Source organism: Cyprinus carpio, chromosome A24 (genome assembly GCF_018340385.1).
Source record: "Cyprinus carpio isolate SPL01 chromosome A24, ASM1834038v1, whole genome shotgun sequence".
NCBI lineage: Eukaryota > Metazoa > Chordata > Actinopteri > Cypriniformes > Cyprinidae > Cyprinus > Cyprinus carpio.
In genome coordinates, this window is record NC_056595.1 from 3,104,245 (window position 1) to 3,123,816 (window position 19,572).

General features: G+C 37.9%; 1 protein-coding gene and 1 long non-coding RNA gene across 4 annotated transcripts; both read left to right on the forward strand.

Moving 5' to 3' along the window:
* The first annotated feature begins 2,012 nt into the window (after nucleotides 1–2,012).
* Nucleotides 2,013–16,939, forward strand: LOC109049106 (ZP domain-containing protein-like). 3 transcript variants are annotated; one of them, XM_042714049.1, is made up of 13 exons: nucleotides 2,013–2,223; nucleotides 2,486–2,685; nucleotides 3,893–4,030; nucleotides 4,244–4,358; nucleotides 4,893–5,088; nucleotides 5,377–5,518; nucleotides 7,424–7,579; nucleotides 7,668–7,723; nucleotides 8,267–8,442; nucleotides 8,564–8,964; nucleotides 16,226–16,322; nucleotides 16,427–16,607; nucleotides 16,700–16,939. In XM_042714049.1, exons 1-13 carry the CDS (start codon nucleotides 2,101–2,103, stop codon nucleotides 16,852–16,854), a joined length of 2,136 nt encoding a protein of 711 aa, XP_042569983.1. In that variant the 5' UTR covers nucleotides 2,013–2,100; the 3' UTR covers nucleotides 16,855–16,939. The 3 variants fall into 3 exon arrangements, with proteins under 3 accessions (XP_042569983.1, XP_042569982.1, XP_042569984.1); XM_042714048.1 differs by lacking the exons at nucleotides 16,226–16,322; nucleotides 16,427–16,607; nucleotides 16,700–16,939 and adding exons at nucleotides 10,815–10,911; nucleotides 11,016–11,196; nucleotides 11,288–11,527 and having other exon boundaries at nucleotides 2,015–2,223; XM_042714050.1 differs by lacking the exons at nucleotides 2,013–2,223; nucleotides 2,486–2,685; nucleotides 16,226–16,322; nucleotides 16,427–16,607; nucleotides 16,700–16,939 and adding exons at nucleotides 3,605–3,664; nucleotides 10,815–10,911; nucleotides 11,016–11,196; nucleotides 11,288–11,527.
* Nucleotides 11,644–12,133, forward strand: LOC122135313. Its single transcript, XR_006153435.1, has 2 exons — nucleotides 11,644–11,909; nucleotides 12,036–12,133. It is a non-coding gene; the product is annotated as an uncharacterized LOC122135313 (long non-coding RNA).
* Nucleotides 16,940–19,572: the final 2,633 nt, after the last annotated feature.

The window sequence follows — 19,572 nt, forward strand, 5'->3', positions numbered from 1 at the left end:
TTATATTGGAAACTGTAATGGTCCCTGTGGGTCTCTCTACCAGCTCTAATTTGTTGTCTTCTGTTGGTGGCATATTAAATCCACTAAATCCTAAAGGAATATAGCTTAAAACAAACTACTGGTTGCCAGGTCTGCATATAAAAAAAACCAGCCTGAAGACTAATCCAAAATAGCCTAAAACATACCTATGACCCTATTTAAATATCAAAACATATTGCCACTCCCATACCTAAAATATGTTTTACAGTCACTTGTTATGCATTCTACACAATTTTCAAACTTAAAAAAATCACTAGTAGTAATCATGCACAGTCTGCACAGTTTTTATCATCAGTTTAGAATGTATAACATTTCAATGCACACATTTCAGTCAATGACAATTTATGCAATATGTCAAGTCTTTAAAAAAAATCGACCCTAGCCAACAGTTTGAGTAGCTTAATTCCATGAGAAAACCACAAACTTGGCAACACTGCTACTGGAAACCATTAAGTAATGGTTTTAATGTTTAACAGCTGATGGTTTGTAATATTTGAAATGGTATTTATACTTCTCGATGGTTTCTATTGTGTTTTCAGCAGGGTCATTTTGGCAGAAAACTGCATGGAGACCTTAAATCTACTATTTTGTTCTGTTTTGTTACATAAAGGTACATAAAGGTTACCACCCCGCTGAGAGCTTTTGTACCTTTTTTGGAGAAACCACCCTAAACAGACAGACTTGTTGACAATATAAAAAAAAAAAAAAAAAAACATTTTTCTTATCCTATAAACGTGATTTATGTTATTACACTAAGTAGCATTATTCAAATGACACTTGTTTTCATCATAAATTAGATCTTATTATTATCTAAATTCCATATTCACAAATGCAAAGTTACAAATGGCAAGCCTCTTTTTACATTGTGAGAGAAGATTAATGTTCAGTTAGATTTTATGTCAAAAGCTAAAAACAGTAAAGCAGCTAAAACAGATGAAATATGCCCTTTAATATTTCTGTTTAAAAATGTACATTTTCTATATCGTTATTTTTATTATTATACATTAGTGTCTTATGTAAATTTAAAATGTATATTTTTTCGATAACTGATGCTTATGCATCCTCTCTCCTTTTTCTTTCTCTGTTTTACTGTTGTTGTTATGTTATAATGCATTTTAAAAGTGTTCCCGTTGTAGCCTATTATGAGATGTTGCTGTAGCTACATGCTATTTGTTGTTAATAAAGCATTAAAACAGACATGTGTGCCACATTAGCAAGACATTGTGAGTCTTACTCTTGTCTTCTTGAACACAGGTCATGATGTGGATGGGCAATGAATGTAAGGCTCTAATGATGAGGGCCCCCAATGGCATTATAAAGTTAAATCTGCCGCCATCTAATGGACTTATTTTGTTTTGCTAAAAACCAAACCTTAATAAAGTGCTGTGGTGTTTTTTTTTTTTTTTTTTGCGCCATCTAGTGGTTCAGAGGAGATCCTGGTGAAACTTTATCCCCCGTCTTACCCTTACTTTCACTGTTAAAGGGATAGTTCACCCAGAAATACACAATTCTGTGAGATGGTCCTCACTGCAGAACACAAGATCCAGGGATGGGGATGTGGTTGATCCAGATCCATTTCCTCATACCTAAACCGGGATGTGGTTCACACCCCCTGATCCCTAAACCCACCCATCTCCACCCTCTAGATCTCGAACCCTGGATCTTGTGTTCTGCAGTGAGGGGCTACTGCATTCTATTCATTTACTCATGTCATTCATAAACATACAAATTCCAAAAAACAAAACAAAACCAAAAACTTGAGCTATGACCCACCAGTTAAGAAGCGTTCCCGTATCTGATATAACCCTTATTATTTTGTCATTTCCCGGCAGGAATGTAGAACATGTTGTCCATGTTAATCATGTACTCACACAAGAAAACCGATAACCTTGTATGTGGTTTTTCAAGGAAACTAAGATGTGTGATTACAAGGATCAAAACCATTCTTCATATGCTTGTGTTCAGCTGGCAAAACCAGTCAGACTATAGAAGGAAGAAGAAAATGTCCATGTAGTTGTCTGTGTTTACTGCATTACTCACAGTGTCATTTCAGCATTCACTATGGCACATGCTGCGCTGCTGCTGCTGATCAGCTCGACCGTTTCTGTGGGTCCAGCTGTAAGTTTCTACGGGGCGTCGATGACCTTCACGCCTGGAAACAGATATCCAGATGGAACAGTGGAGGTACGACCAGGTTAATACATTAGAACTAAGTGAATATCCCTTTCATTGAATGACAATTTTCATTTGCGCTATTTTACTCTAAATGAAACATAACTGAGAACTGTCATCGTATGACTTACTTTCTCCTGTGAAACACAAAAGAAGTTATTTAGAAAATGTCTCAGTGAAAGTTGCTTTGTTGAATGCATTCTTTATAACATCATGGATGGCTTATTTGCAATTGTGCAGAAAAAGAAAGGTCTGTTGTGTGTGTTCCTGGCAGATGCACTTTTACTACAGAGAGTCTGGTAAACTGCCCTGTGATCCTCAAGCCTCATGGGTCTGTGATAGTGGTGACTGCGGTGTTCTCACATACGCAGAGCCTGACATAACGGATCAGGACCGCTCGGGTCAGATCCTCTGGTGCCAGTCTAAACGTCACATGACCACCAATGTCAGTGGTGAAGAGCCCTTCACTCTGAGGTAAGAGCAATCAAGTCGTCCATCTAAAAAGAAGTACACTTAGTATATATATATATAGTATATATATATAAAATTTTCAGGAGAAATTGCAGTACAGTACAAGTAATTTACCATAAATTCTACAGAACACTTTAACCATATAAAACACAATAGAAATATTTATTAAATTAATTATAAATATCAACCACACTGAGCTGCCTTCAATAAATATCATCGGGCCTACTTTATATGAGGCCATTCTTGAATGGCTCTGTATGTCATAAGGTTACGCACAAATGCATTCATTCCCTAACTATGTGGTGGAACGCTGGCTTTGACCTAGGGTCCCACTCTTGAGGTTTGTGATGCCCCTAGATGTTTATAGTTCCCTGACTATGTGCTCAGACCCTGGCTTCGACCTAGGGTCACACACTTGAGGCCTGCTATTGTCACTATCACGATGGACAGCTCCTTTGTCGGCTTCCAGTCAGTGGCTTCTGGGAAGGGTGATTCTAAAGGAACTTTCTCCCATATTTGAAATATTGTCAGCATTAAGTCCTGACTATGTGGACAGACCTCGATTTTGACGATTCTACGATGAGCGTCTTCTGTTAGGATGTATTTCTAATGCATATACATATTAGTAGATGTCAGAGTGAGGTGTACTCAATCGCTTTAGTCGACCCACTGTCTGCCCTCATATTCCTAGCACATCAAGGCTGGATGTCACAGTGCAGTTATGGCCAAGACATCTGCATGCTTCCTCTATTGGCTGCTTCTAGAAGCTTCAAGCCATTTTAAGTGGAGGGCCTGTTGGGCCTGCCTCCATGAAGCAGATGCCCTTTTATGGTCTTGACGACGTGCCACGCTTCATCATGTGACTACTGTCAGCCAATAAAACTGGTGTGTATTCACACGTGCTTCATACATGGGTCACACTGAAGGAGTTCCAATAGAATCAATTCCTCGTTCCCATCTCAGGGAACCGGTTTACATAACTGTACGTAACCTGAGTATAAGTTAATGCATTTAGGTTGATTCAGTGATATTTTATTTTTTATTTGAATAAAACCAGTTGATTTAGATGTTACTATTTTTAGGTTACCGTTTGTTGATAAATGCCTATACAAATTATGTGCTGCTTTATGTATAATTAGCTACTGATACTAATGCGATTACATTATTTAAATAAAAATGATTAAGTATTTTATCATTTAAATTCTTTCAGAGGCTCTGGTTGCTGTTGGGCAAACAATGTTAATGATGTCCATGAATGGATGCTTCGCAGTCTTGTTGACACAGGACGACGTTCAGACACTCGGACTACAAACAGGTCGCCTGTTTCAGCAACAATACCAAACATAAGGTGAGTGCTTTTGATAATGACAATTTATCCCTAGACTCTATAGACTTTAATCAGAGCTTTCTGGAATACTTGATGTTGAGTGGTCTACTACAGTCAAATATGTTTGTGACCACCAAAGTATGCAGTATTTCATCGTCTGCAGCAACATTTTGTATCTATAGGTTGTCTCAGCTTTCAAGAAAATAATTGTCTTTGATAACGTTCCTTCTTCAGGGTTCCTCAGAACTGTTTTCAGAGTCTTCACCTGCTGGTCTATGATCCAGATGGAGATGATGTGAGATGCAAGTGCCAATCTTGCCATCGACACCCAAACATACTTCTTGATGAGGTGACATACACTCCCATGAAATATTCAGATATAGATTACACAGGCAAATGAACTTTACCTTGGCAGTTTACATAGCCTGTTTTAATATTGTGGATCACAGAAATGTTGAATATAAAAATATTACTATTTCAATCAATAGAGATGAAAATATATCCCTTCAGCCAATAACTCTTTTAACCAGTATTTGTGTGTGCTGCGCATTTTATTGTGCTTATTGGAGTATCACAGTTACACATATTAATGGCAAAACAAAAAATGCTATCACATCAAACCAGTGACCCATTTTGATTAATTTTCATGACCAACCAGCTGAGAAGCACTGATTTAATTACTTAAATTACTGAATGATTTAATTTCTTAACAGGGATGAAAAACTTGTTTTTCATGAGTAATCTTAATCTTTATCATTGACCCACATCAGGAAATAACATTAAAACTGATACTGTTCAATCTGTGTGGGGTGTGACTTTTTCAACTTAAATGGTACATTTTTCAAAGCACTAAATACGTGATCTGTTTTTTTTCTGCATCAAGGACTCATGCACTCTGAGTAGTAATGGCACACTGGACCTGGGACTGCATGTTTTTGAGTTCACGCTGGAGGATTATCCTGCATCAAACATCACTTTGATGAATGGTGATGGGATCTCTTTCAGAAATCCTTATAATCAGACTGCCAGCGCTAACCCAGCTCCACTCAGTCAAGTGCCTCTGCAGTTTGGAGTAGAAAGTGAGTGAGAATCATGTAGATCAGTGGTTCTCAACCTTTTTAAATCCTGTCCCCAATTGTCCACAACAAAATTTGAAGGTCTGACACACTGTGAATAATGTAAATTATCTAAAGTATTAGGATTCCAGAAGTTGAGCCGAATATTTATTTATTTTTTTTTTAATTATTTTTAAATGTATGTATTTTTTTAGTTTTTTGTTTTTTATTCTATAATAACTAAAATATTTTAGAGTGTGGCTTAAAAAAATAAAAAATAAAACCTTCTATTCCGTTTCCACTGTTTTGCAGTCCAAACACCAGTCCACAGTTGTGAACCAGGGGTGATCAGGCCAAGTTTTCTGACACCAACTCCCTTACATGGAGATGTTCAACATGCAGCTGTGGGATGTGTTCACACCATCACTATCCGTGCCCAGAGTTTGGGCCACAGGTCTGAAATATGCACGGTCCTAAACTAAACTAAACAAATTCAAGCACAACTACTAACCAGATGGCAAGTCTATAGTGTACACATGCAACACATGCATTTTTCATAAACAGGTGACTTTTGTATAAATTCAGAAGGTCTATCAGATGCAGATCCACTTCTGTGGGTTTCAGCAAAAGCAACCTCAGCTGAATCTGTAATAATAGCATGGCAAAACGGATTTGGCAAACATTCCAGTGCATATTTGTGTTTGCACTCTAGAGAGTATAAAAGGTTTCTATTTACAGCAGGTTTTTGCAGTGAGAGACATGTCTGTTGATATCTTGAAAGCAATGGCCAATCAGAGGTGTTTAAATTAGTCAGAATCCACTTAATAGCACTCAAAATACCAAAGACCAGAGCTCAGAGAGCTCACCAGAGCTTGTTCAGTGCTGAGTTGCATGCTCACAAATCCTTCCATTATAACAAAAAAACCAAAACAAAAACAAAAAACAAACATGATATAGCTGAATAATCAATTCATTATTGCTGCTAAAATAATGGTCATGTACATACTGCAAAGTTACAGAAATGACATCCACATTTTAATGACAGATTTACACTTGAAATGACGAACATAGCAATGGACAGCACAAAAATTATTTTATTTTAAAATAGATGTACATTAAGGAATGTAAATGCTGTTGCAATTAAAGGGGTCATATGATGCGATTTCAAGTTTACCTTTCTCTTTGGAGTGTTACAAGCTGTTTGTTCATAGATAAGATCCCTAAAGTTGCAAAGACTTAAGTCTCAAACCCAAAGAGATATTCTTTATAAAAGTTAAGACTTGTCCACGCCCTCCTAAAACATTTCATTTGAACACATCCCCACATGTCTACATCACTGTGTGGGAAGATTTGCATAACACCACCCAAATGTTTACGCAAGGAAAGAAGGTGTAACTTTTATTCTAGCTGTAGTATTGTTGCTGCTGCCGCCATGTCGTAAAGACGCTGTGTGTTTCGTTGTGAAAGTGAAACTACTTTGTTTGGCCTTCCAAAAGAGGACACAACTAGAAATCAGTGGTTAAGTTGTATTTACAACACTGTTCCAGAACAGTGTAAACCAAATATTCAGATGTGTGCAACGCATTTTACGGACGACTGTTTCCTGATCCTGGGAAAGTAGCCTACAATGCTGTTTACACACAAAGACTGTTTCTATATAATGAGGCAATTCCAACTTTGCAAGGACAGTCTGGCGCTTCTGACTCACAGCCTGTAAGTACGTTTTCATATTTAAAGAATTTGCCACTGATTATCCAAACGCAAGCTTTGAGCAGTTTAGAACAGTGCTAGTTGTTTGTTGTTTCTCTGATCACAAATGCAGACACGGTTTTGTTTAAGTGCTGCTGTTGGGATAGGAATGGCGTTGAGTGAAAGTATAGTTTATTTTATTTTTTTTTTTTTTGTTTATTTGTTATTTTGTTATGTCCTCACTGGATGCAACAAATGCCTCGTTTGTAATGGGTTTTATTGGTTTTGTCTCGTTACGTGGGACACGGCATCACAGTATGGTAAGAGGCGTAACATTTCCGGGGCATAGAGGAGAAACAGTAATGTACAGTATGTGGAAAATAATGTATTTTTTTTAACCTTAAACCGCATAAACACATTGCATTACACCAAATACACAAAATAATGTTCTTTTTAGCAACATCATGTGACCCCTTTAAAAGTAAAAGTAATGAATTACATCATATAATCTTGTAAATATCTATTGCTAGATAAAGCTGCTGAAATTTTCAGCATAACTAGATAAAGTTGTCTGACATGCACACTTGATCATTTTAGTTTAAACCAACAGGTCTTACATGTTCCTGTTACTTAGTAAATGTTTTCTAATCTTTCTATCACTCTTGTGTAGTACATTTGATTTCCAGGTCAGTGGACCATGGAATATGTCAAAGACCTTAAGAAATGCCAGTCAAGGAATTACTGAGGCAACACTGACCTGGACACCACAAGAATCTGACCTGCATCATCATGTACCTGTGTGTTTCGCTGCAGAGACAATTCAGAGGTAAAATGAGGTCTGTCCTTAAACCCATTGGGAATTCATGATTTGAATTTTTCCATGACCTGTTATTTGTCTTTCTCTTCATAAAAAGTCAGTCAGAAATGAGGTGCATCGTGATTGCTGTGGCAAAATTGAGGGTTCTCTCAGGTAAAAAAGATTTCTTAAATGTTAACAGTTGCTAATTTTCCCAGTTTCTGTCATTTATTGTGTATTGTGATATATCTAGTTCAGTCATGAAACTCTAGATTTAGGTCCTTTACATGCAGTTTGCTAGCAATCTCATTATTTAATACATTACACAAGCCGAATGACCTATAATTGCTCCCTCCACCTCCCCCAGCACCACCTGTCTAGATATGGTAATAGATGTATGAATGCCTAATCATGCAACGGCATTGTCCATTCATCTATTAGTAGTAGCAAGTCCGTACTTACTCTACAGCAGCATGCAGAGATCTATTCCAGCAAGACCAAGTTCATTAACAATGTCATATTCATTAACATGCAAGCTGTTGAAATACATGTTGTCAGTTTTTCAAGCAGATTATTCCCCAAATAATCCCCACTCCAATGGTTTTTCAAGCAGATTTTTTCCCAACTCCAATGGTATGATTTGTTTTTTTTCTTGTCAGTGCATTGGTTTTTATCATTTTTTTTAAGATGAATAAATAAATGAATTACATTTCTCAGGTGAAGCAGAAGTCTTCTGTGAGGATAACAGTATCAGCATTGCAGTAAGCAAAGCCTCTCTGAAGGGGATTGATCAAAACTGGCTCCAACTGAGAGATCCCACCTGCTCTCTTACTTCCAATGACACCCATATCCTGGGCACCATGTCCCTCAACACCTGTGGTACCAGGATGGAGGTATAAAAACCAATGTCTAATACAATCCAATCTAAATACAATATTTGAGCCGTATAGTATTTAGCACTGTTTTCTGTTTCTGGCTGATCTTTTCACATGCTTCTTCTTCAACGCCAATCAGGACTCAGGAGACTTCTTGGTCTTCAAAAATGAGATCAATTCTTTTGAGGACCCTAATAAAGTAATCACCAGACGCAGTCAAGTTAAAATAGGCTTCTCCTGCCAGTACCCCAAAGTGGCCAGTGTTTCTAACCACTACACCAACAAGAAGTCTGACTACATCTTCACTGAATCCAGCTTTGGCACTTTTAGTTACTCGTTTGATATTTTTACTAACAATAACTTCAGCAGTTGGGTAGATCCCAGTCTGTATCCACTGGAGATAAATTTGATGGATATGCTCTACATGGGTATTGCAGCTCATTCTGCTCTCCCTGAGGTCCGGATCTTTGTGGAGTCTTGCAGAGCCACTCCAGATGACAACCCATACAGTGCCCTATTTTATGACATCATTAAAGAAGGGTGAGACTGCTAAAAACCTTACACCACAGTTGTCAAACTCAATTCCTGGTGGGCTGCGGCCCTACAAACTTTAGTTTTAAACCTGCTCCAACGCACATCCTGATTTAGCTGAGTTAGATGTGTTCCTAGGTCAACATATTTTGTTGACCCTGGAACAACATTTTCATCATTTTAATTTAGTCTTGACCACATCCCTACACCTAAACCTATTCCCTAAAATCAGAGGAAATGATAGATGAATGATCTTGATGTACAAGCACCAAACACTGATTGTAAGCCCAAACTTCACAAAAACTATAAACTGGTCCTTCAAGTCTGATTGGTTAATCACAGTGTTGTTTCAGGGTAAACAGAGATGTTGATCCAGGAACATGTCATACTTAATAAAATCAGGTTCTGCCTGCTCTGATCCAGGAACATGTCATACTTGGTAAAATCAGGTTCTGCCTGCTCCAACACACATACCATGTAGTTTACAAATAAGCCTAAATGACTTAATTAGCTGGAATTAGGGTTGAATCTAAACCAGTGATCTCCATCCCTGCTCCTGAAGAGTTGCTTTCTTATGTTGAACATTAAAGAATCTTCAAAATATCTTATTTAATGTTCAACATAAAAAAGCAACTCATACACATTTGGAACGACATGAGGGTGAGTAAATGATAACAGCATTTACATTTTTGGGTGAACTATTCCTTTGAAAACTCCCTACTAAAAAAATACAACTAATACCAGCCTAAGATGACCGGCTGCTTTGGCAGGTCTCCCAAGCTGGTTTTAAAGTGGTTTTGGCCACTTTTTTAGCAGGCCAGGCTGGTCTTAACTGGCTTTTAGCTGTTTGCCTCCAAACTTTACTATCTAGTTTATTCCTAAAATCAGAGGGAAGTGAATAACAAGGGCGTAGAAGCATCTAACCCTGATTGTAAGCCTAAAACTGGCATTTCTTGAAAACTTATATCCTTATAATTCTGATTGGTTGATTGGAATGTTGTTCCAGGATCAACAAGGATGTTCATCCAGGAACATCTTGTATTTGGTGAAATCACGTTCACTGAACACATTGATTAGCTGCTTCAGGTGTGTTTGATTGAGATTGGAGCTGAAATCTGCAGGACGGTAGCTCTCTAGGAGCAGGGTTGGAGACCCCTGATCTAAACTCTGCAGGGCTGTGGCCCTCCAGGAGTTTGACACTCCTGCTTTACACTAAAGTGTGGTTAAATCTGTTCCACATCAATCTTATTATGTGGAAAAATATATATTGATTTCAAAAGTTTAATGTTTCAAAAACATTAAATAATCTTTAAAGTTTTTAAATGGTAGTGTATTTATATATTAAACATCGGTGATTATATTGCATTACTGGAAACTTTGCAACATGCCTGCCTAGGACACTGATTAGACTTATTTATACTGTTTTCCATTACATATATGCATACATATCCCTAATCATTTCTTTCTCCCTTATTACTTTCTCATAACCTATTAAATAATTTGATAATAAAGACACTTGTTCACTCCTTCTTTTCACTGACTTTGTGTTGAAAGACAAAAGATCTGTCCCAAGATTGTGGAGTTTTCAGGACAGTCAAGTTTCTCAGATAACTTACTGTAATCTACAGAAAGTTGAAGATCTGCCACTGAGATTTTCAAGCACAGATTTTTGCATACATTACACAGAATACATTCATGATAAAGAATATAAATAACGTGTGAATGTAATCTCTTTGTGAATCCTTTTTTTGTTGTTGAATATTTTGAATTAATAAATAGTTTTTCATTTCCACAAAATAGTTTGGAATAAATTGTGGGTAAATGAAAACTGGAGTCATGTGTTCAGTGTGTACTTACAGGTGTATTATGGATGACACAGTTGAGGTTTATCCAAGTGATCCAAGAACGTATGACTTTGGGATCCACGCTTTCAAGTTCACAGGCGGCTACAATGAGGTATTAGAGAATCATATACTAATGGTGTGAATTCTGTAATGCTGGAAATCTTGCAAATTCTGTTGAGCAGGAACATTTAACCGCAATTCAAACTGTTTTGACAGGTGTACATTACCTGTTCTGTGATTCTGTGTGCGGAAGGAAATTCAAACTCAAGATGTGCCCAAGGCTGCCTTAGAGAACCCTCACACAAACGCAGACGAGACGTAAGCAAAGAAACCGCCAGGCATTACATCAAGCAGGGTCCCTTCCGTGTGGTGAGACAAACTCAGCATTCAGCAGCAGGTAGTGTATTTTAGTAAAATCTTAAAATAATAATGACTTCAAATGTTTCTGCATCATGATTGTTAATATAACTGCATGTTTCTTTCTTCAGCTTCAGAAAATGGTGGTTCTCTTCATGTCAGTGCAGGCACCGGGGTCTTCGCAGGACTCTTCATAATCTCCATTGCGGTGATGGTGGGGTTCTTGGTCTATAAAGCCAAAAAAACAAGAGCACCTGACCGCATGTATCTGATGTCCAACTTTTGAAATAATTTTTTCATTCCAGATCATTAAATGAATTTTCAGTTTTCTTTTTATGAATTTTCTTAATGCAATAAATAATTTAGATTGATTTTGTGGAAAATCTGCATTACATTGTGACAGACATTGTATGTTTCTTAAAGTTGCACATACATATTTTTATTATTTTTTTTAATTTTTTATAGATTTTGTATGTTTCTTATTGTTTTGAATGGTTGAGACTTGTACAGCTGCCTTACATGAGTGAATTATTATCTTAGAACATTAAATAGCAGATTAGCAGCATATTTAAAGTTGAATATTATCCTAATATTTTAAGTATATTGCCTTTTATTCTTTTCCACCCTGTTTATTCTTCACTTATGCAAGGTTAAACATTGATGAGGAATCATCTAGTAATTTAGTGTTTACTGTTATCTCAGTGAAAATCGTACTGTATCAAAAGTAGAAGAATGAAGTAAAATGAAACATAGGTAAGTGAAGTAAAATGACTCACTTTATTCATTAGAAATCCATGATAATTAGGAGGACATTTACTCATACTGTATTAATATTTTACTAAAATATAACTCTGATTCAATTGCTTTCTTTCTATAAAGGTTCTGATGAACTATTCTCAACATAATATATGATGCCTACATTTTCCTCTGGATTCAAGGAAAACTCTTGTTACAAATAAAACTTATATCAGCAACAATTTCATGGAGTCAGATAAACGCTTTCTGTAACTTGATGTAACCTCAGTTCCCTGAGATAAGGGAACGAGCATTATGTGTATAGGGAAAATCTCCTTTTTTCCATTCTGCTGAAGCCTGATTTGTTCACGTTTGTGTAGCTGTACAAACCAATGGTGCTTCAACCCGCCAGAAGGGGTGGGGCCGACTGCTATATATGTCGGCCTGTAGCGCCATTCATCAGATCAATTCGACTGAAGTGACAGTCATCGATTCACGCAGCTTGTAGTGTGCAGTGGTAGAACTACACAAATCAAGTATTTGAGTAAAAGTACAGATAAGTATTATAAAATATTTCTCCAGTAAAAGTACTCCTTTTTCAATTTTTTTTCTCAAATTTTTTTATTTTTTTTTTTTATGTAATTAGTTTTAGATTTTTTTATGTATATTTTTTTAAAAATGACCTTACATAGGCTACTTAATTTAATTTTATATAAGCACATATTATTTATAATCCTACTGCTCAAAATACCTGGGATTTTCCCAAAATAATCACTATATGGAGTCAAGATATATTTTTGTTGTTGATATGGACTACGTTGATGAGAGTGATGTAGTAATGTTCACTGTGAAGCTTACACTGCGATGTACAGGTACCTGAGAGAAAACAGATATGACCATCTGATTTTCACCAGTATAAGAAAAAAGTGTTTTAAAGTTTGTTGTTTTGCAGAACATCACAGTTATACATGACATGGGAATAAGGCCTGAAGTTAGGAAGAAAATTTTAAAGAAAATATAATTATATTTTAATAATGATTTTTTTTTTTTTTTTCTTTTTATGTGTTTTCTGTGGTGTAAAAACACCCCTGGCCAAATGCCCCCAGAGGGCATCACATCCCACTTTGATAATTACTGTAGTTACCATGTTCTGAACATCACATCCTTTCTTTTCCCCCCCAGATGTAATCTGTCTAGGTGGTTGAATAAAAATATTTTGGACTTTATATCTAAAAATTACCTCAACTTAGCACCAGCAAGTTTGTTAGCTAGACAGTTAGCATCAGCTAACAATATTTACTTATTTTCAGTAAGGTTATGAATAAACATTCATATCTGTCTACTAGGCTAGTTAATCCAAACAATATAAAAATTTATACTGTTGATAAACAATATAAAACCAGACGTCACAAAGAGCATGCGTGGCATTTTAATAAAACTGTTAACATTACGGCAGTGGGGAATTTGAACATGCAGTTATTTTATTGAATCTGTGTTATTTTAATGTTTTGTTTTGTTTTTTTTACCGCAAACATAGACACTGATGTTGATGTGTCTGTATTCAAGCATTTCAGTGGCTTAAATAGATCACTCTTTAAAGCAGATTTAGTTCACAAACAACTGACAGTTTTGACCTATATGATTTTCAGTTACAATAATTAATCCTAAAATTCAACATTACTAACTTACTTTTAGCAGCATCAGTCGCATGCACACTCACAGGTTCTCCCGGTTCTTACTTGTGAATTCAGTTCACTGGAGACCCGCACAAAACGGTTCATTTGAATCAGTGAGTTTTCGACTAGAAAACAGCTGCAATTGGATCATTCTAATTCGTGAATGAAATATTGGTGCGATTTGCAAACAGATTTAAATGGTTCATTGAAATGAATCAGTTCATTCATGAATCAGACACCGCTTCTGCGTGTTGGAACATGTGATATATTATAAGGAGTAATGATATGTTTTATGAAATGTAGTGAAGTAAAAAGTACGATCTTATGCTTTGGAATGTAATGAAGTACAAGTAAAAGTTACTCAAAATAAAACTACTCCAGTAAAGTACAGATTCTTGAAAAAATTACTTAAGTACAGCAACAAAGTAAAGCTACTCCGTTACTCTCCACCACTGGTAGTGTGGCAAGTGACATAATGCTCATTCCCTTATCTCAGGGAACCGAGGTTACGTCGAGTAACCGAAAAATAGATTCTTGAAAAATTTACTTAAGTACAGCAACGAAGTAAAGCTACTCCATTACTGTAGTATGTGCAACAATCACATGCTGCTCTGCGAGTCCAGTGTTAGAGCACTAATAAGGGCCCTAAGGGACTTGGACACTCATCTTGGCCCGAGCTTAGCTGAGGACTTGAGAAACTACTTACCACAAGGGAGGTTGAATGACTGGCGCATAAGCGAGCTGTTTAGATGTCTGAGATCTAGAATCGGTCTGAGCCAGCCGTCTCTCTCTTTGGGACGAGGAAATAGCGGCTGAAAAAGCCTGACTCGCTGTTCGCTGTTCACTTTTTCCACAGCAGCTTTTGCAAGCAGTGTTTGCACCTCCTGCCGGAGAACTATCTCTTCGTTGTCTGGAACAGAAGTTTGAATAATGCCTCTGAAGCAGGGCGTTCTGCGAGCGAACTGCAATGGGTAGCCTCGTCAAATTTTTTCTAAAACCCATCTTGATATTCCCAGAATGGCTGCCCAGGCCGTGTTATGGGAGGTGAGAGGCTTTATTTTCTCAAACAAAAGCTTGCCTTGAAAATACGGGGAGTCTGTGTTGGTGTAAGTGTTTGTGTTTGTGAGAGGATAAGGAAATTTGCTCTTTAACCCTCTGAGGTCTAGGGGGTTTTGGGGGCCTGGAGAAGTTTTGACATCCCCTGACTTTTGTGCTTTTTTCAGTTGCTTATAAATAGATACATGGCTAAAGTCTAATAACACTGTAATCAGTACAAACTGGGCTAATATAATATATAAATAGCATGTATGTACATGATTGTGTTTTTGAAAAAACGTTTATGCGTGGTTAGTAAAAAAACTACAATTTAAAGTCACTGAAATAAGGTAATAAAACACCTAGAGAACATTTGTTCACAGGACTGTCAAGCCTGGAGCTTGTAGTCTAGAATTTTTGCTTCAAAATGGTTTAAAAATCATCTTGTTTACTCACTCACAGAAAACAATAGATTAATTAAAATTTTCTAAGACACTTTTTGTTTCAAAAGGGCATATGCGAGTAGGCGTCAACTATCATGAATATTTGTGTGATTCACACCTGAGAAGACAAAGACCCACATAATGAGCTGATAATGAGCCTTTCAGTCAGGAATGTGACCTACAAACTTTACTATCTAGTTTATTCCTAAAATCAGAGGGAAATGATAAGTGAATAACAAGGGCGTAGAAGCATCTAACCCTGATTGTAAGCCTAAAACTGGCATTTCTTGAAAACTTATCCCTCAATTCTGATTGGTTGATTGGAATGTTGTTCCAGGATCAACAAGGATGTTCATCCAGGAACATCTTGTATTTGGTGAAATCACGTTCACTGAACACATTGATTAGCTGGTTCAGGTGTGTTTGATTGAGATTGGAGCTGAAATCTGCAGGACGGTAGCTCTCTAGGAGCAGGGTTGGAGACCCCTGATCTAAACTCTGCAGGGCTGTGGCCCTCCAGGAGTTTGACACTCCTGCTTTACACTAAAGTGTGGTAAAAAAAATCTGTTCCACATCAATCTTAGTATGTGGAAAAAAATATATTGATTTCAAAAGTTTAATGTTTCAAAAACATTAAATAATCTAAACTTGTAGTGTATTTATATATTAAAAATCTGTGATTATATTGCATTACTGGAAACTTTGCAACATGCCTGCCTAGGACACTGATTAGACTTATTTATACTGTTTTCCATTACATATATGCATACATATCCTAATCATTTCTCCCTTATTACTTTCTCATAACCTATTAAATAATTTGATAATAAAGACACTTGTTCACTCCTTCTTTTCAATGACTTTGTGTTGAAAGACAAAAGATCTGTCCCATGATTGTGGAGTTTTCAGGACAGTCAAGTTTCTCAGATAACTTACTGTAATCTACAGAAAGTTGAAGATCTGCCACTTAGAGATTTTCAAGCACAGATTTTTGCATACATTACACAGAATACATTCATGATAAAGAATATAAATAACTTGTTAATGTAATCTCTTTATGAATCCTTTTTTGTTGTTGAATATTTTGAATTAATAAATAGTTTTTCATTTCCACAAAATAGTTTGGAATAAATTGTGGGTAAATGAAAACTGGAGTCATGTGTTCAGTGTGTACTTACAGGTGTATTATGGATGACACAGTTGAGGTTTATCCAAGTGATCCAAGAACGTATGACTTTGGGATCCACGCGTTCAAGTTCACAGGTGGCTACAATGAGGTATTAGAGAATCATATACTAATGGTGTGAATTCTGTAATGCTGGAAATCTTGTAAATTCTGTTGAGCAGGAACATTTAACTGCAATTCAAACTGTTTTGACAGGTGTACATTACCTGTTCTGTGATTCTGTGTGCGGAAGGAAATTCAAACTCAAGATGTGCCCAAGGCTGCCTTAGAGAACCCTCACACAAACGCAGACGAGACGTAAGCAAAGAAACCGCCAGGCATTACATCAAGCAGGGTCCCTTCCGTGTGGTGAGACGAACTCAGCATTCAGCACCAGGTAGTGTATTTTAGTTAAAATGTTAAAATAATAATGACTTCAAATGTTTCTGCATCATGATTGTTAATATAACTGCATGTTTATTTCTTCAGCTTCAGAAAATGGTGGTTCTCTTCATGTCAGGGCAGGCACCGGGGTCTTCGCAGGACTCTTCATAATCTCCATTGCGGTGCTGGTGGGGTTGTTGGTCTATAAAGCCAAAAAAACAAGAGCACCTGACCGCATGTATCTGATGTCCAACTTCTGAAATAATTGTTTCATTCCAGATCATTAAATGAATTTTCAGTTTTCTTTTTATGAATTTTCTTAATGCAATAAATAATTTAGATTGATTTACTCCAGTAAAGTACAGATTCTTGAAAAATTTACTTAAGTACAGCAACAAAGTAAAGCTACTCTGTTACTCTCCACCACTGGTAGTGTGGCAAGTGACATAACGCTCATTCCCTTTGTGCCATCCTCGATATGTTCACTTAATATCTTGACGGCCAGCTAAACTTTTCCCAACACCAAAACTCTGAAGATTAATTCTTAGTTCCACAGGTTTATTGGAGATGCAGAGAAAAGTGAAACTGCAACACATAAAAAACAATGACAAATCAGAGTAATGCCAACTTCATCAAACCTTAACTCAACTTGAATAAAGGCTAATTTGCACTATTACAGCTGCATTTCATTGGTACTCATTTCAAGAGAGGAGAAGAAATACATTTGAATAACATTCAGGTCAATGAGACAACGCGCAACTCATCGCAAACGACACACGTGAGCTAACATTTGCATAGCTGTAGTAAATTCAAACCGTCCTCAGATTATACTGTACAAAGTATTGACGAAAAATAACTAAGAATTCCTTCAAACAATCTCACAAAGACAAATATACATACCATCGATGCTATGCCAGACACAAGGAGAAGACAGATGAGGAGAACGCGATGCATATAAGCATCTAAAAACAATGCGCTTGGAATGCGTGAATGATTACTTCCCGACTACGGGTAACGTAATAGGACAATTAGAACAGCGCGATCTTAAAATGACCATGACCTAAATAAGAACGCATAGGAATCTGAATAAACGTTTAAAGCATGTTATTTTCTGAAAACATCGAATTCAATGCTTATCTAAATGTTACCATTAAGAACAGAACACTCCCCGTCTGACAGGAACACACGTCACCCACAGTCCATGCACAGGTTTTTTTTTTTTTTTTTTACAGTCCATTTACTGTGCCTCTGGAGGTAGAAGGAGAACAATTTCATTGACTGGCCTGAGAAAGAGGCTAGACCCGCCTGGTTTGAAGATTTTTACCTCAACCTGGCGCACTTTCCCATCCTTGCTAGGGAAGGCCTGTGTAATCAGTCCGAGAGGCCATTCATTCCTAGGTGCTTGGCTGTCCTTAAGGAGAACAATGCTTCCAGGCTGAATGTTCGGCTGAGTGGACTGCCATTTCTTGCGGGCCTGCAATGTTGGGAGGAATTGTTTTCTCCAGCGGTCCCAGAAGGTGTTGGACAGGTGCTGAACCTGCCGCCACTGGGACTTTTAGAGGTCTGCGACTCCAAACTCACCAGCAGGAGCAGGCACACTGCTTGTCTTTTGTGTGAGAAGAGCAGCTGGCGTGAGTATAAACGAGTCCTCAGGGTCCATTGTCACTGGAACAAGTGGTCTGGCGTTGATGATAGCAGCGACTTCTGCCATGAAAGTCACCAGCACTTCGTGGGTGAGCTTGTCTTTCAGCTGGAGGAACATTGCATCCAGAATCCTCCTTGCCAGCCCTATCATTCTCTCCCATGAACCACCCCAATGGGATGCATGGGGGGGGTTAAAAGACCAGATGCAGCCTTCGTCTGAGAGGTAAGTCTTTACGGCTGTGCTGTCAATGTTTGAGGCTATCTTGAGTTACTTACAGGCACCTATGAAGTATGTGCTGCGGTTGGAACGAATGTATTTGACCGGCCCACGCATTGAAAGAAAGCGCCGTAGCGCGTTGATGAAGCTAGAGGTGTCAAGCGATTCTATTATGTTTTATGTGTGCAGATCTTTTGTTCTTGTGCACGTAAAAATCACTGCCCACCTTTTACTTTGAGCGAAGCCGCCCCTGTCACGTGAGGAGACGTTCCATGGGCCGAACACGTCAAGACCCACACTAGAGAATGGAGGATCGGTTGAAAGACGATCAGATGGCAGATCAGCCAGGCCTTCCACTGGATACTGAGTGGAGCTCTGAGCCTTCTGCACGTTATGCATTGGTGAATGATGCTGCTTGCTCTTTTCTTCCCTCCGACTATCCAAAGGCCAGCTGAACGGACCGCCCCCTCTGTAAAATGACTGCCTTGATGATGGATTTGCTTGTGGTGGTGTTTGATAAGCAAAGTGGCAATGTGATGCTGGCAAGGAATAATCAGGGGAGTCTTTTCTCTCTGATCGACACTTGAATGATGAAGACGGCCTCCAACTCTGAGAAGGCCGTGTGTGTCGATGAATGGGTCCAGGATTCTGAGAGGGCTTGTTTTTGGCATCCTTTCATGTTTCTGAATGCACTTTATCTCTTGGCTGTAGACTTCTTGTTGAACTGCTTGGATGATCACAGCTGTCGCTTTCTCTGATTCCTCAACTGTGAATTCAGCTTTGCAGTAATGCCAGCCCTTGCATGCACTGTTCTCTCTGTGAACTGTCTTGAAATGACAGGCTATGTGAATGAGGCGCGTGACTTGCTGGTTTGAGGCTGCAGTGCTTAAGGCAGACACCAAAGGACGAATATCTGGATCTGAGCTCGGGTCAACAAGGTCATAAGTATTCTCAGAAATGCTAGGCCCCGGCTTGGAGAGAAATTTGGGGCCACTCAACCAGTTGGTGTGTTTCAGTTGTCCAGCAGGAACAGAACGTGTTGCGTGATCTGCAGGGTTCTGGTCTGTTGGCACGTAACGCCACTGGTCTGGTCGGCAGGATCTTCGGATGCGTAACA

What these genes read in the sequence shown, in the direction of transcription:
- LOC109049106 (XM_042714049.1), top strand. Translation starts at nt 2,101, where the DNA reads ATGGCACATGCTGCGCTGCTGCTGCTGATCAGCTCGACCGTTTCTGTG. An exon ending in TCTGCAGTTTGGAGTAGAAA is followed by an intron (nt 5,089 to 5,376) that starts GTGAGTGAGAAT and finishes ACTGTTTTGCAG; the next exon opens with TCCAAACACCAGTCCACAGT. An exon ending in AAAATTGAGGGTTCTCTCAG is followed by an intron (nt 7,724 to 8,266) that starts GTAAAAAAGATT and finishes TACATTTCTCAG; the next exon opens with GTGAAGCAGAAGTCTTCTGT.